The sequence below is a fragment of the Lissotriton vulgaris genome, chromosome 11, assembly GCF_964263255.1.
Source record: "Lissotriton vulgaris chromosome 11, aLisVul1.2, whole genome shotgun sequence".
In the NCBI taxonomy this organism is placed as follows: domain Eukaryota; kingdom Metazoa; phylum Chordata; class Amphibia; order Caudata; family Salamandridae; genus Lissotriton; species Lissotriton vulgaris.
Genome location: NC_141699.1, coordinates 956,629,671 through 956,647,513, shown reverse-complemented (window position 1 = coordinate 956,647,513; position 17,843 = coordinate 956,629,671). Strand labels below are relative to the sequence as shown.

Sequence of the window (17,843 nt, the reverse complement as noted above, 5' to 3'; positions counted from 1 at the left end):
CAGGCAGGTGCACCTCCTTTAACTTGGGATGAGGCTAGCATAGTAGTATTTAAAAAAAAATCCGCCTGCTGAACAACCAGCCTGATATCGACCAAGTTCCCTTTTAAATGCCGATGGAAAGATCTACTCTAAAATTCTTGCGACCTGGCTGGCAAAAGTGATAACAGCTTTGGTTTCGATCCGACAACATGGCTTCATCCCTAAGAGGGGGATTACGAACCTTTTCAATAGAGTGATCACTTTGTTGGATATAGCAAATGTTACGGGGGAAGGCTTTTGCCTTATATTATTTGATGCAGAGAAGGCTTTTGATTGTGTAACATGAAGATTTCTGTGGGCGGTGTTACGTCGTCGTGGGTTTAAGCAAAGATTTATCAAAGCCTTGCAAATGCTATATCGTCAACCTGTTGCTAGAATTTGTACAATGGGCTTAGAATCTATCCCTGTTCATATTACACGGGGGACGAGACAGGGATGTCCCTGTTCCCCTTTATTGTTTTCCTTATATATAGACCCGTTTTAAAAAATGTTAGAACAGAGCTCTAGGATTGAACCGGTAGTCTGGAGGCAAGAGCAATATTGTGTTTTTGCGTACGCAGATGATGTGGCAGTAGTAACAACGAACCCATTGTCTGCTATGCCAGAAATTGAATTACTCACAGCACAATTCGTGGGGGTATCAGGGTACAAACTAAACGCTTCTAAAACACAAATCTTATGCATTAATATAAAGGAATTTGATGACCAGAGGGTTGTGAATGAGGCAGTATATTTGGGAATTACATTACGGGTCTGTCTGGAGGCATTGGTGTCGGTCAAATGGACACAATAGTTGAGTGAAGTGCGTAAGCAACTGGATCGATCTGAGTGTTTACATTTGTCCATGGTTGGTTCTGAAAATGTTATATTTTTTCCGGTCAGTGCCTTTGGAGATCTCTTCTGTTAATCTTGCATTATTACAATCTATTTGTGCTAGATTTTTATGGGCTCAGGGTAAATCATGGAGGGCGATGAGATACATGATTTTGCACCGGCTGCAAAGGGGCTGGGCTGTCCCGAACTTTAATGTATACTACTATGTGTGTGTATTACAGCATATGAATATATTACTGACTGGGGCAGAATCGACTGGAATGGCTGAAGCTCCCTGTATCTATCAAATGCTATTGGGCAGTGATGCTAAAAATAGATTGTTTATTAACCTTGATATGAGCTATTAGAAGAGAACTAGACTCAAGGTGCTTAATACTGCCTATAAAGTATGGAAGGTTATTAAAAAAAATATAAGATAGAAAAGATATCATGGTATACTCCATTAACTGCTACCACTCTTCTTCCATCGATATGCTGGGATCGTGTGGTTGATAATTGGCGGGTGAAAGGAGTTCATTATATTGGAGATTGATTTATCAACGGGGATTTAATGTCTTTTGAAATATTAAAAGAGCAATTCTCTCTATCTCATTTTGATTTTTTTAAATATCTGCAAGTCCAGGATTATTTGCTTAGAGCCCGATGGAAAATTGCAGTCAACCCCCTCAATGAGGCTGTGAGGAAAAGTGCACGGATAGGTACACTTTATACCCTATTATTGGATACTATGGGAAATGATTTAGAGGTTCAAAATTTAAAATGGAATAATAGGTTAGGGTGCCTCTGCACTCGAGTTGAAACCTCTATTGAATTGGCTGAGAGATTGTTTTTGTCAGCTAATCTTCGTGCACAGCATTATAAGATGGCTTTTAATCTATATTACACTCCAGCAAACATTTCTAAATGGGGGGGGGGGGGGGGTCTAATGATGGAAAGTGCTTTCGTTGTGGCGTCGGTGATGCTGACCTGGTGCATATTTTCTATTCTTGCGGGCATTTAAGAATTTTCTTTGATCACATAGAGAATTTTTTAGGGGAGATTCTGGGTTGGCCAATTCAACTTTCAGTGGCACATATATTGTTGGGGGTTGATGAGATATCTGCTGATGACCAATTATTTCACAAATTTAGGTATTTTATATTCTTAGCTACAGCAGTGGCTAGGCTGTGTATTGCCTCAATGTGGTTGCAGAAGGATGTTCCTTCTTTTGAAATATGGAGAGCTAGGTTCCTCTCAATGTTTAATATAGAATACAGTCTATACGCCTTGAAAGGTAGACGAAAAAAGAAATTGGGTTGTGAGATCTGGGGCCCAGTGGCTGTCTATTTGGATGAATAAATCCCCGGTGTAGATTCCTTAGTTAGTGAATTATGTATGTACTTGACTTTATGAAAATATGATGTAATGTAATGTATTATGGATGCTTTTTTGTGCTTTTTTCTGTCTATTTTGCTAAATGTGCCCTTCTGTGTGATCATGGATTATGAATAAAAAAATTAACAAAAAAAAAAAAGAAATGATTTGGATAAACCTATCTGCGGGCTGTGCATGGCCTAATTAAACAAGATTCCTCCCTGCTAACAATAGTTCATTTTCTTAAAATAATATATTTCTGAACTGAACCGCTTTGTTCTTCACAATACAAGTTTTATAAATAGAAATACGTCTTATTAATTTTTATCAGCTCTAGGACTGGTTAGACTTCACAAGAGAAATGCTCCTAAGGCTATATACTCATATTGCACTGCCAGGTTTTCTAACTATTTCTCTTTTTCTCACATTGAACCTGCATCTTATATTGTAATATGTATATTTGTAAAGTGCAATATCACCCGATGGAATAATCTGGTGCTGTCTTATCACTGTAAAATGTATACACTTAGTGTCATTTATATTGATATCATTAACAAAATGCAAACTGAACCATTAAGGAGCTGCAGAGAAGGATTTCAACATGGTTAGGAAAATGCCAGGAGGAGAGCTGATTTGAATTCAGAGAAGCAGACACTGAAGTTTGGGGAGAAGAAACTCTGGGTCATTCTTTCAAAATATTATGGATTTTGGTGATGGAGGGGTGGGTTAGTGCAACAGGAAATGGAGGAAGAGTGGTTCATGAAAAATGATTCCCCAAAAGCCTTAATTGGGTCAAGAAGATGTTCTATGGTGTATCGGGTAGATGAAACATTTAGGTTGTTTCAAGATGCAGCTCGGAGAGAAGAATGTGAAAATCAGTGGCATTTGGATCAGGTTGGAGCTCTTTTCAGGATTTGTTTTGGGAAGTAGGTGGCAATTATTCATCCAATATAGTAAATATGATACAAGGTCTGTGGAAAAGTAATTTGAGTAGCTAGTAGGATTTGTGTGGAGTTTGAGAACAAAGTGTATTTTCACTCGTGAAAAAGGACTTATCATGTCCAAAAACTCCACAGTACCCAAAATGTGATCACTCAAAAAAGTTTAGCAAGCCTAGTTACCCGGGAGTGGGAAAGGGGTTTAGTACAGCAGAGCTCAAATTTAGAGTTTTCATGGAAAGAAGTCGAAAATATTGCCATCAATTTTGTTTGTACAGTTTCTTTGAGATTGCATATAGTTATGTCAAGTCTCTCTGTAAAACACACAATTACTTTTCTCAGCATCAATGTTTGTATTTTGTAGTTGTATTACAACAGACACTGTTACTGAAATATTTCATGCCTGTGCTCAGAAATAACTTCTGTTCACAACAGATGTGTGATATATTCATTAAAGGGGAAAAAGTACTTTGCTTTGTGCGGTATGGAGCTATATAGGTACTATCCAAGTACATATGTTTCTGAAAATGTGCTGAGCAATAATATCCTCAGACCATTTGTGTTCTGAAGTAGATATGTATTCATGTTTGAATTCATGTTTGAATTACTATTTTAATATGAATTAATTTCTCTTTTCAGAGTAATGGAACAACAGAACATCAGGTGGAATCCTTTATACGAAAAAAACTGGAATCTCTAATAAAAGAATCTCAAATCAGGGATAAAGAAGAGCCAGATAGTTTTACCGTCCGAGCATTATTGAAAGCAACACATGAAGGTCTAAATGTCAATCTGAAAGAGGTAAGGCATTGGTTAGATGTATATTTTTCTCTAACCTTACGGTTTGTTATTTCCATCTCAATGATATTCCTTACTCTTTATTCAAGAATACTACCCACGGGCGCTCAATTTTGGGGATATGGAAATAATTTTTCATCACCAGAGTTTGACTTTGAGCAAAAGAGAGAAAGACAGACAAGAGAAACATAATAAGAACGATAAAAACAGGAAAACACTGACAAAAGTCAGTGGAGAAGTGTGGCTCACTGGTTAGAGGAGGCATACCCTGAAGCAGAGGTCAGACCCGGGACCAGGGTTCAATTCCCGACGCGGCAGGGTCTGAACCCAAGTGTCCACGGACTCGATAATTCTCACTTCGGTGCCTACTCGAATCACGGGCTCACACTCTGCAACTCTGGGCAATAGCTTGCTTAATCTCCACTACGGCCCCCCAGCGGCGGGATGCCTGGCTTTCACCTTGGGGATGCCCAGTATGGGTTATCTCACAGGGAAAAGCCAGGACGGGTTCCCAATGCAAGCGCCAAGATGCCCAAGGGTAAGTTGAGCGCTATATAAGAACACACATAATAATAATAATAATAAAAGTCATAAAGGGACGATTAAACATTGCAGCAGGAGTGATATAAAAAGACAAACAGTCTTGGGAGATGAATAAAAGAAGCAAAAGATGTAATCAATACTTTGACAGCTTTGGTATTCGGCAATTCTGACGTTCAGCAGGCCCACTGGTGGGCTCTTAAGGAAAACATTGACCCTTACACGTACATTTCCATTTTTAAAAATGAGGCACTGCAGCTTTGCTACCCCCTCGCGCAATAAGGGACCTGCTGGTACTGTTGATACCATGTTGGTTTTAGAAGGACTCATTCAGGTGTTTCTAACATGCCACAATTTCTGATGCCCCCATTTGAGATATGGACACGATTGGCATTTGGAGTAGGTTAATATATATATATATATATATATATAATATAAACTGTAGCACGGATTTGTTCATGTAAATGTATAAATATTAACATAAAAATTGAAAAAATAAAGGAACATATATCCTATTACACAGTGGTAATTTTGATAAAACTTTCCCAAAAAAGGTTCATCAAACTCAGCTCCCTCCTAGAGTGTTATGAGTGTTAGAGTGTTATGAGGTAGTCCATCAACTGGGGGGTGAGAAATAGCGGGTCCCAAAATAAGTTTTCCCATTCAATGTTCATTGGAACATTGAACAGTATTACTGCCAAAACGACTTAATGTAATTATACTAAATTTGGCAAAAAGCGAGATCTTTACCCAGAAAGTGAATAGTGTATGTTAGTAATTGGGTTTCTGGTTGGCAGAGATATTCATCCTTTCTAAGCAGGAACCACAGTCCTAGTCAGGGTAAGTTAGCAACACACTCTAAATTAACCTGTACTCAGCCTCTGGTAGCTTGGCACAGAGCTGTCAGGATTAACTAAGAGGCAATGTGTAAAGTATTTGTACGCACAACACACAGAAACACAGTGAAAACACTAAAGAAAGACTTCACAGCCGTTTAGAAAAACAGATAATTACATTTTGAATAAAACCAGACCAAAACTACAAAAATCCAATATGTAGAAGTCAAGATATTAATTTTCTAAGGTTAAATGTAAACAAATAGTGTGCAAAGATTTAATTGTTTGTGCTGGACCAGGACAAAGTTAAGAGGTTAGGCCGCCCGTGATGGAGCACATGCTAGCTACAGGACCCACGTAGGGCCCGCTGAGCAAAAGCACCTTAATCCTTCCTGCAGTTCGAGATGCAGCGACGATCCCTACATAGTTGAGGTGTTGCACTGGGTTTCTCCATGCAACTGTAGCGATGCATTGGTTCCTTTGAGCGAAGCACCAATTCTGACTGCGGTGGTTTTGGAGGCGATGTGCCAGGTTAATCCATGCTGGAAGGTTGATGCGTTGTTCTTCTCCAAGCAGTGGTGGTGATGTGTTGTTTCTGAAGCGGTGGTTCCAAGTGAAATGTACAGGTTCGGTCCCTGCAACAGCAGTGATGCATCAGTCCTGATCTCTCAGCATGAGATGTCGGTTCCGATCAATGCTACAGCATAAATGCGCAGGTTTTGGCGGATGCAGCACTTTTCCACTCACTTCCAAGGGGACTGGGATGGTACTATTTGGTAGAGCAAGACTTAAACAAGCAAAGTACATGTGTGGTTTGATGATGGAAGTGAAATCTTTGTGTAGCAAAGTGGGAATGTTATGTGGTAGGGCTGTGAGGCCTTACCATGTAATACTTACACAATACCCAGAGGTGGAACTCGGATTCACACCAGTAATTCTTCTCTCAGTCCTGGTAGAGTGGCAAAGATCCGACGGGCTTACTTAGAGGAACACATGTTAAGCATTTTACAGTACCCACAGTGACGATAAGTAATTGACACAATTTGAACAAAATCTGGCATCAATTTATAAAAATAGAGCTTTTTTTATATCAATTAGACACCATAATGAAGTATGTATAGTTCTTATAACCAGAGGTATAGAATTTACTGTGTTAATAAAATCAATACTCGAAGAGCTGTCAAACTTTATCATTGCTGTCAATGGAGAAAATCTCGGATGACACTTGGTTAGTTGCGGGATGAATTCAATGGAACTCACTTGGAGTTAAGGTCTTGCGGGTGTACAGACCAAGCCTCGATAGTCTGAAAATGTTTGCTTTGATCATGGAGACTACTGCACCACAGAGGTTGAGGGCATACGATGCAAAAGGTGCCCTCCGTGTGGGGTATCGAGTGAAGCAGTTAGTAGTCAGCCAGACTACTAATAAGGCTTGTTCCTTACAAAGGTCACGCTGGGTCAATCTTCTTCCAGAGGTCCTGGGAACACTGTGGAGGCCTGGGACTCGTTGAGGCTCAGAACTGCCCTTCCAGAAGGCACCTGGCCTGTTACTTTTGGGCTGGTCCATGACGGAGCACATTGGTCATTCCTTCTTGTACCTTGGAAGACCAGTTTGTGCCTTCCAAATGCAGGGGGCTAGTACCTCTTGTCCTAGGGAGGTATGACAAAGTCTTTGACTTGCAGAGGGATTTCTCTTCCTTTTGGAACCAGTCTCTGGTCCTGGATCAGTGTTGGTCTGGTTGGTGCAGGCGGCTGCCACAGGTAAAATACTTTACACCTCTTCTTTGTGGAGTTCTGCTTTGTGCTTACACAGCTTCTCTTTGTCCTTTTCTTCTTTAGAGAAGATCTGGATTGCCGGTGTCAGGGGTTCCCCTTAAATCCTGTATTTAGGGTGTGTTTAGAAGAGTGATGGCTAGTAGCTAATAGGCTACTAGTCCTGCAGCTAATCAGCCCCTGAGGTGACAATATCCGGTGTGTGAAAGACACCAGACTACCCAGAACCCACAATTCGAAGGGGTTTTCAAGATGGAATGGGCCATCCTTGACAGTACAGACCCATTAGCCCATCCTAGAAGTGTGGCTAGCCTTTCGGTGTGTTAGCCTCCTGCATACCTAAATTCTCGCCTACTCTGAAACACTAGTGCCTGGGGCAATGGGTGGCTTTTGTCTTCACTAGTAGGCAAGTCACTTACATATCCGTGGCGGTGAAGCCTTTGAGGAGAACAGCCCTAATGGGCCATTCACTAGCCATCCTGGTAGGGTGAGGTGTGAACTCCTTCCTGCCCATGTCTTTTGTCTCGCGCCCACTGGAGTGATTGCGCATACCAGCAGGAGGTCAGCCTCTGTCTTGTTGGCAAATGGATCAGAAAGCCTGCCAAAGCACAAGGGAACTTGGTTGCTCAGTGAGCAACCTCTAAGGATGGCCCCTTGGTACGTGCCAGCTCACCCTGCACACGAGAATCCTGTCAGGGCTGAATGAAAAAGTACTGTGTTTGTTACAAAACATGACTAAATTTGATGGTACCATCGTGAAGCTGGTCATCTCTGTTTTGTCCGGTAGCCAGTCCACGTTAACTTAAGGACTGCCTTTCACGTACAGTAACTTGAATGGCAAGGTTACTGTAGAGGCATATATGTCTGTAAAATAATGCACCTTGCCTCCTGGACTTTAGTAGGCCTACTTTAGGGATGTCCTACATTTCTTAAGGAAGTGAAGTGTCTGTCACACATGGTTTGTGCAGAGCCTCACTCGAGCAGAGAAGGTGTTTGTGTAGGGTGCGGTAGTAGCTCTACTGACTTTACTTTTACTTGGGTCACTTAGGGTGACACAGAAAGTGCTGCAGCCGTAGTAACCCCTTTCACTCCCTTACCCTGGGCATCCCGGTACCATATACAAGGGACTTATAATGGGGGTTAAAACATCTTGCCAATTGGGTGTACCAATTCAGGGAAAGGGCACTGGGGCCTGGTTAGGAGATCCCAGTACACTTTCAGTTCTACAACCACCGCATCTAGAGCAAAAAATGGGAGGGGTGAATATCCAAAAAGGGCACCTTTCTTCACTTTGAAACCCCTGAGACTTCAGCAACAGGTGGCCAGCCAACAAGCTCTTGTAGACTGCTTAGGTTGTGGGATGTAAAGATGTAGGTCCAGTCCTTCTCACTCCTAGGCAAGAAGCAGCAGGCCAACCTAGCAAAGCAGTACAGCAAAGTGGCAGTCCTTTCTGGTAGTACAGCAGTCCTTCTTCCTGGTAGAATGTCCTCAGTTCCAGAAGTGTTCTGAGTTGGTAGTGTCAGATGCCCAGTACTTATACCCAGTTGAGCCTTTTAAGCAGGGAGACTTCAAAGAGATGCTATGAAGTGCACAATACCCTGCCTTTCCTGCTCTGGCCCCAGTCACACTCCATCCAGAAGGGTATGCAATCCTTTGTGTAGGGACAGGACACAGCCCTTTCAGGTGCAAAGTGTCAGCTCCTCCCTCCCATTCTGCTCAGGATGACCAATCAACATGCAGATGTCTACTCAGTCACATCTTTTTTTGTGCGTCTGTCTAGAGGGAATGCAGGAAGCAAGCTGTCACCCACCCCAGAAGTGTATTCCAGAGAAAGGCAGAAGGCACCAAATGGTTCAAGTAAGAAAATGCCAACTTTCTAAAAGTGGCATTTTCTTTTGAGTGCAGAGACACTAAAACAGTTTCTGATTGCGATGTGATATTCGGCGTGTACGATCCTCCTGCCTGTTTTCCCCTTCCGAAGCCGACGCAGTTTTATTATTGATTGGATTAATAACAATGTTGATGAATTGATGTTCACTCTAAAAAAAAGACTCAAAAAAAGAAAAAACTGTTTTAAATAATTTTGATAAACCTACTAAAAAAAAGAAATAAAATATAACTAATTAAAGAAAAGACATTGTTGTCCCTGTACTAAATTGAAGGTTAATTGTTGAATTTTGAGAGCAATGCCATAAAAGAGACTAAGACTAGACCATGGGGGAATCCTGTTATTTCTGTATATAAGTTGGAGATGCCACCTCTTACATAAGAACTTGCTGGTAAAACTTAACAATTAAAAAGCATGTCAAAGAATACACGTGTTTAGCATGTTACTTCATCAAAATATATTTCATGGGTGTACAATGCCACTGAGATGGCACACATTCATTATACTAATGTTGGTAAACCATGGCAGCTCAACCTTTATTGAATTTGCGATGCACTGCATTGCATTAGGTGATGCAGGGCCAGCTTCTTTTTGCACAAACACAAGGTGTATGTGGTTCTCTACTAGTAATCTTGTGTCTATGTGTGCTGTTAGTGTACACCTGCAATGTGCACATTTTATGTACATTTTGTTTTGTGGTTAGACAATTGTTATGTTACCCCACTGCTGTTTACCTCCATATTTTCTGCCAGCTTCTATTCCTGTGTTAATTTTCTTCGGTGGAGAAGGTGTTGTTTCAGGCTTCTTGTTTTCTTTCCGTGTTATTTACAGCAGTTTCATTTTCCTACGTTGGTTGTGAATAGTGAATAGTTGATCTGCATATCCCATGTCCACTCTGCTCACCGTTTAGGTCTGGCGTTCATCAGACATTTTTATTTTACTACATTATGCATACAATATACTTGCTTGTAGGGGCTTTCAGCCAGCTCAATTAATCCATGGGTCTGCTGTCACGTCCATTTTGCTTCGTCCCTCCACAGTTTAAAGCATGGGGCAAAGAGTCAGCCCATAGCTGTCTACTTTAGCTGTTGTCTGCATTGCTGTATGAGTGCCAGCATTTTGCCACTTAGTATGTGGAAGTCATATGTGATCCACTTTAAAATGTGTGCACTGGTAAGAGCTGACAGTCCTCTCCTTAACAGTGTGAAACTGGGATAGATAAACTCCTTACTGTCATCTCTTCCATCCCTGCTTCTGTTCTGTCTCAACCTCTTTACATGGCTCTCCAAATTCTACTGAGCTCCATTCCACCCATGGCGTTCTGCCACCCTAATATGCCTGCAAGGCAATCAACTTGCTCTTTAGACATACAAAGAAGTCGAGCTCGCATTCATTTTGTTGTCTGCATTCGTTTTTATCTCTTTGAGTTTTCTAACGTTATAGTGATTTTATTTATTTTATACTTTTGATTAAATCAATTCTGTATCCCTCTGTGTCAGTATGAAACTCTTCCATTGTAAGAGGGCTGCTGTATTGAATGCATAAGGCAAAGTGATCCAATGCATTGTCCTATGTCACTAGTTGCGTTTTATGGCTTCCCTTTTTGGTATCCTGCGGAAGGTTTGTCCTTTCTTGATGTCATTGGTTATCGAATGGATATACCTAAATTGTTCCATCCCTTGTTGTTATCGAAGGGTTGTGATATGTCCTTTCTTTCGTCGCCTGACTGTGCAGGAATTCAACAGTGTGCCATATGTTGGCAGCGTGCATCATACCTGTAGAAGAACATACAATATATCGTTTATGGAACAGTAAATGAGGGATTCAATTGGTATTTCATGAGTTGCATGTCGTCTCAATCTGGACCAGTCTGGGAGCTTTATTACCACTGAAAAAGGGGCATGTTTTGATTTTTCTAGAACTAATTAGAAAAACCAGAGATGGAATATGCGTCTAAAAATGAACTCAACAGCAACGGTTTCGCCACCAGCCTAGTTTGTTACCAACGTTTAAGTAAAAATGTGAACGCATGCTGCTTCAAGATTGGTTTTGTGAAAGGCCCTTTTGCAACATTACAACATTCCTCATTCATTTAATGTGCCCCTCTACTACCTTTGTATTTCTTTGCGTATACAGCAGCAAAATCGCTAATGTCTTAAAACGGAACTGTCGTTTTGACAATAATCGGGGTACAAGATATAGAAGCCTGCTAGTCTTAAAAAACATGCTCCTATTACAACCACACTCTGTCAATTTAGCACAGCCTCAAACACAACAGCACAGCCTCAAATACAACAGTCTTCCTTAAGCTGCTGCAGTAACGTCTTATTTCGTCTCATGATAAAAAATAAATCTGCATCCTGTCTTTAGCTTTTATTTTCCTCCACCTTAATCCTGAGTTTACTGAAGCAATAACGCCCTTTCCTTTGTCGAGGACTTCAAGAGCAACTTTTGTCTATCATTTGTCAAGCACAGTAAAAAAGTGACTAACTCTTCCACTGAATTGTTTTTATTCTCAGCTAATTAGATCAATACTGTTTACATGAAGTCATTTATTCCTTTAACCTGCGTGGAGAGAATATTTTACAACTCTTTGTTTACAGCTCTGATGTATTATATCATTACCATGAGAAATGTGCTTCGTCCCCCAAGTGTACTCCTCAGCAAAACCTGCAGAGTGAACACACACTAGAATTACAGACTTAGAAAGCAAGTCAGGACCAGATTGAGTGGCTTTTGCCAATGCGTGTTTGTAAATGGTCGGTCTGTAAATCTGTCTCTAAATTCTGCTTACTTTTTATTATTGGTGGGCATTGAGGCGAAGTTATATATTCCCTACGATTCTCCTAATGGTTGTTGGGACTTCTCTGATGATTTTGAAGTTGTGCGCCATTTAAAAATGTTCTTGTAGAAATGAAGTGAAAGCATGCTTTTGAACTAATTCTCACTTAATCGTGTGTGCATCCTTAGACCTCTTTTTAATGAACAGCTGAAGTGCCTTGATATCTTAATTTCTCCCTTTCAGTGTATTTTTTTTTCATGAAGTCCGAAACCTCTGCACTTGAATGATATTCACAGCAGCTGCATTGTAATTTCGAATGGCTCCCTGGGCCTTGAGCCATTATTTTGAATTACTGTTTGTTGGATAATTTACGGAAACAAACCTGCCAATCTCCAGAACCTCCTATACATGCTATGGGTGTCCTACAAACCAGTAAATACAGACAATAGAATGAAACAAGCACTTGCAATGCAATAGGTTTCGCATTACTGAAAGTTTTAGCTTTTGGCATTGAAAATAATAATGCTTGTTAGATTTATTTTTGTTAAAAAATATCCCAGCAGCAGCATAAGTAAGAGAGTAGTACATTATGTAGCTAATAGACATCCCTTTACAACTCTACAGGGACACCTAGTAACACCCTGTGATACTGCACCCTTTTCTTGCTTTGCGGATTTTATTTTATTACTTATGCTACTGCTGGGATACTTTTTAACAAAAAAAAGCGAACAAACATAATTTGCAAAGCAAATAGCTAAGAAGTTCAGTAATGCAAGACCTGTTGCATTGTAAATGCTTGTTTACTGTCGCCACCTGGAGCAAGTAACGCCAGGAACACGGGAAATTCTGGGAAAACCTATCACAGTGAGTAGTAGTACATTTCAAAGTTTGTTCAGACTTACCTAGCACTTGATTACTACTTGTGGCTTAAAGGAAATCTAAAATAACAAGGAGATTTCTTAAGAAGCTACAACACATGTGCACAGGACAGACATCACTCTAAGGGCCCGATGTAGGTAGCCAAATACCGGTCGGTAACGGCCGAAAATCGGTAATTTCGGCCCTTACCGACCGGAATAAGAGTATTGAGATGTATGTGTAAAAAAAGTGTCCGACACGGTAAAAACCAGTCGGTAAAATACCGATTCGGTATTTCACAAATCGGAATATACCGAATTCTTATTTTCCGAGTCGGTAAATAAGAAATGGTAATTTTCCGAATCGGAACATACCGAATTCTTATTTACCGATTCGGTAAATAAGAAATGGAAAAAATGGCATATGGAGATGTAGGAAACCCCAAAAATACCGAATACCATGAAAATCGGTATTTAAGAGTCGGTGTTTACCATGGATTGAAAGCAGGTGGTAACCAGGTATAGGATATAAAAGAAAGCCCCAAAATGCAACAGTGCAACCACAATGGCGCTCTCTACACAATGACAAGGCGGCTACAGATACAGGCAGCAGGAGAGAGGGTCTGGCTAAGGGAGGAGCAGGTGTATAGGCAGAGGATCACCCTCTTCCAACTGACTGAAGCTGAGATCCTGCAAAGGTACAGACCTCCACCCATATCTGGAACACCCAACCCCAAGAGCACACGCCATCCCACCCCGCATGCAGGTGCTGTGCTGCCTACACCTTCTTGCCTCTGGGAGCTACCAGCATGTGATTGCTGCGGTAGGTGGGGTGTCCCAGAGCTGCCTGTCACGTTTCTTCAGGAAATTCCTTGACGCCATGATGCAGAGGATGGGACACTACAATGAGTTCCCTGACACACTTGCTGAACTAGCAAAGACCAAAACCGATTTCTACCAACTTGCACAGTTCCCGCACATCATAGGCTGTATCGATGGGACGCACATCCCACTATGCCCACCTGCAGCAACAGAACCCATTTATAGAAACCGGAAGTCTACGCATTAAATCAATGTGCAGGTGATCTGTAACGCTGCCATCATAATTACCGACATTCTCGCCAAATTTCCAGGGAGTAGCCACTTCTCCTACATCTTCCAGAATAGTGGGATATACAGACGCCTTGTGGCTGGTGATTTCGGGGATGGATACCTGCTAGGTAAATAAGTGTGAGACACCCTGATAGTCAATGCAGAAGGATCAATCATGCGTATGTGACTAATCATAATTTCATTTTCCACCCAGGTGACAGTGCATATGCCCTGCGTTCATTTGTCCTCACCCCCTACCTGAATCCATCCACCAGGAGTGAAAGGCGTTACAACGTGGCACACAGAACAACACGTTGCGTGGTGGAACGCAATTTTGGACTGTTTAAAAGCAGATTTAGGTGCCTCCATAAGAGTTTAGGTGCACGGCAGTACACGCCAATGATCTGTTGCAAAATTATTGCGACCTGCGCCATGCTGCACAATCTTGCCACCAAGGAGGGCTCAGAGGTAGAACTCACATATCATGAGGATTTAGATGATGGGACAGAACAAGCCGATCACAATGCAGCAGGAGCAGCGCCAGTAACAGATGGGAGACTGAGACGCGCAAAAAAATAACAACCAGATATTTCTAATAGAGTGAGGAGACACAGGCATGTTTAGTTTTTGAAGCACTCAGTTTAATATGCACTACTGCACTTCACATATACCAGACCACTTGAACCAAATAAAATCCGCTTTTCACACTGGGTGGCCAAAGTTCACATCACTGTGACCTGTCCAGTGTTCAGGATTATTATTTAATGTTTGCGCTTAAGCATTATGTTGTGGGAGCTACGGGGCAGGGGGTCAACTTGCGCAGTGGTGCCAGGGTCATCTGCATGGAGCGTGGTGCTCCGACGAACGTCCTGTACAGGCGTGCTGGATCCACTCCTGCTTGTGGACTCTTCTGTGTCCCGACACACGTGTTACCAGCAGTGGCTGTCTACTGTGTCAGCAGTACCTCCATAGCAGAGGTCACTCTCCCCATCCCCCTGGACAAGTCACTGCGTTACTGCAGCAGTGCACAATGTCAGTCTGCATGTTCACTGACCGGCGGCATAGCAGGGTGGTTGCAGTTGCCAGACGGTTGATGGACTTATTCAGCTGCTTAAGTTTGTGCCTATTCCTGCGCCTTTCTGCATGATCACTCTCCAGCCTGTCACAGAGGGAACCCATGCGCACACCCATTTCCCTCACCCCCTCTGTCATGGACTCCATTCCTTTTGCCATGGACTCCATTCCTAGGGCCATGGAGCATATACCCCAATCAATGTTTGACATCCTGCTGTTCAGGATGCGCACCTGTCTGTGCACTGCCATGATCCCTTTGGCCTGCATGCGCTGGATCCTCACCATAGTGCTTTCCAAACCAGCAAAGACCCCCTACATATCATGCCCCTCGTCTCGCTCACGTGCCCTACGACCACAGCCACTTGCACGCACAGATCTTGATGACCCCTGTTGCCCTGCGTTGCCAGCCAGTGGTGGAGTGCTAGGTGTGTGAACCTCCACCTCTTCTTCATCAGAGCTTTCTAGGATCCTGAGTGGTGGAACGTCCTGCCTCCTTGGCCTCAAATGCACAGAGGACCCTGAGCTTGGTGTTGTGGCACCTGCAGGTGCTGCCGGAGTCTGTGTCTCAAACAGAAGGGGTGACAGTGGCTGTGCTGTGGTGTCTTCCTCCAATGCTGTGGGTGCCTGCGCTGTGGAAGTGTCCTCAGGGACAGTGCTGGGTCCTGATGTGTCTGAAGGCTTCTCCCTCGCAGCCGTTGCTGGTGCCCTCACCTCCCCTCCCTGCGCTGCACTGCCCGATGACTCTCTTGTGGGCAGACATGGACAATGATCACCTGTGTGTCTTCATTACACACATTCCTATCACACAATTTTCTAAGTCTCAACTGCTTGTGTATGGGGAGTGTGGCATGGCATGCAGAATTCTGTTTTGGCTGCTTTGATGAATGTTCCTATGACTACGACTACCATGATGCATTGCTGGTGAGTACTGACATGCGCTCTGGATTGTGATTGAGTCACCCACATTGGGGAAGGGGCCAGGGAATGGGTGGGGATTCAGGTCCATGCATCTTACCTTTCTTTTTTACAGCTCTGGCTGAGCTGTCAGCATCCCCAATCCCGTGTATGCATTCCGGCTCCATGGTGGATTCCACCAGCTGCCCCAGTTCAGTGAGGCTTGGCGCACGGCTCTTCCCTCCACCTGTGGCTGAGGATTATTTCCTCTGGGTTGCAATCTTCTTTTTGGTGGTGATCCTCAGATCATACCACCTTTTTTTGATGTCTTCCATTTCACGATGTGTGACCCCTAGGGCATTTACTTTGCTCTGGATCACCAGCCAGGTGTTTCTTTTGACAGACTCTGCTACTTGTAGGGACTGTCTCCCAAAAAGCTGGCTGTAATGCTGCACTACCTCCTCCACCAGCACCTGGAGCTCAGTTGTGCTGAATTTTAGCTTCCTTTTTCTGTCACCTCCATCCTTCTGGCCTTCCTGGGACTCCACGGTGATGTGCTCTGCTGGGCTCAGTGCAGCCTGCTCCTCTGTCTCCCCTCCAGCTCTCCAAACAGTTCTGTGGCTCTGCACCTGCATGGGTGTGGCCACCTCCAGGTACCGGGATATTGTACTTGCATCTGATTGGTTGATTTCTCTGTTGCTTTGTTGTGGGATGTGGTGGGTGTCCCTGATTGGTTGACTGGCTCACATGTCTTCTATTCGAATTTTCGAGATCTGATTTTACCGATTCGGTAATCTCCGATTCGGTAATCTCCGATTCGGTATCTCCAATTCATTCCTATGGGCCTGGAGGCCCATAGGGTTGAATGGGTGATACCTATTCGGAGATTACCGATTCAGAGATTACCGATTGGGTATTTACCGAGTCAGGATTCCGAATGTTACCGATTCAGTATTTTTTTACGATTTTTTAGCTACATACAGGTTTCCGATTCATAAATACCGATTCGGTATGAATCGGTATTTAAGAACCGGAAAAATGAAATTACCTACATCGGGCCCCATGTATTTTATTCTGTCCAAGTCAATTATGCAGTTTTAAATGTGATTCGGCTAGCCAGGGACACATTTCTCTCTTTTTTTTTTTTTTTAAGAGTCTAAAACTACAATTTACTCTTTTCTGTTTGACAATACCCGGTAACACTCTAACTGTATGTTGTGCCAGAGACAGCCATTCATACACGTCCCTGCAGGGTTGCAGATTTCACATTGCCCGGCAAGGAATAAACAATTCACAATGTCCCGCAAAGCTTAACCATTCACATGCCAAGTCACAGACACAGACACTCCAAAATGCAAAAACGCATGTTAAATTGTTCAACACATGTATCTAAGTGTTAACTTTGGCGCAAATGTTCCCTCATCTTGCTGACAGTTTCTCGCAAAGTGGCACACCGTCCCTTCTCGACACCAGTGGCTTTCGCATTTGTGAATATTAAGATGCTGAGTGTTTTTTGCATGTAACTTCAAAAAATAAGCAAAGTCGGTCTGCAGCGGCTATACACACCCAGGTGAATCTCCCGTCAGAACTCCTACGGTAGAGAGGCACGCAAGACATCACAACGCCTACTCACACAGCTGAATCCCTCTAAACATGAATCGCTCAAATCTACAGAGCTTAGATTGCAAAATCATGAAACGAGCGCCAAGAAAAAGGGGAACCTCCCAGTCTTTTCCCATTCTGAGAGGCTTTGTAGACTGACTCAGCAATGAGCAGGCAATATTGTATCAACCTGGTTTAAGAGGTACACATGCACAGGCTCCCTACAGGGTGGGGACCTACTCATTTTACCACGATTAGACGAGCACCAATTACCGGGTACATTCCTCCTGCTGCAAACATCCCATGCTGGGTAATCATCCTCACTAGGAAACAATTAATTAGGCGCATTCAAAAGACCGGAAACAGCTTATAAGGGCCACAGAGTGCTAGATGACTGATACAAAAACAAGCATTTGCTATGCAATAGGTCTCGCATTAGGAAAGTGTGAGCTATTGGTATTGTAAATGACAAATTTTTATTTATGTGTTGGTTTTCAAAATGGCAAAATTAATAGCTTTGTCATTTACAATGCCAATAGTTAC

General features: G+C 42.7%; 1 protein-coding gene across 2 annotated transcripts in view; it reads left to right on the top strand.

Moving 5' to 3' along the window:
* Positions 1–17,843, top strand: part of PLCH1 (phospholipase C eta 1) — an 897,070-nt gene that overhangs the window by 701,630 nt on the left and 177,597 nt on the right. For both annotated transcript variants that reach the window (XM_086944121.1, XM_086944120.1), the window contains one exon: positions 3,804–3,965. In XM_086944121.1, the coding sequence (XP_086800247.1) occupies positions 3,804–3,965 (162 nt within the window). The remainder of the gene's footprint in view (positions 1–3,803; positions 3,966–17,843) is intronic.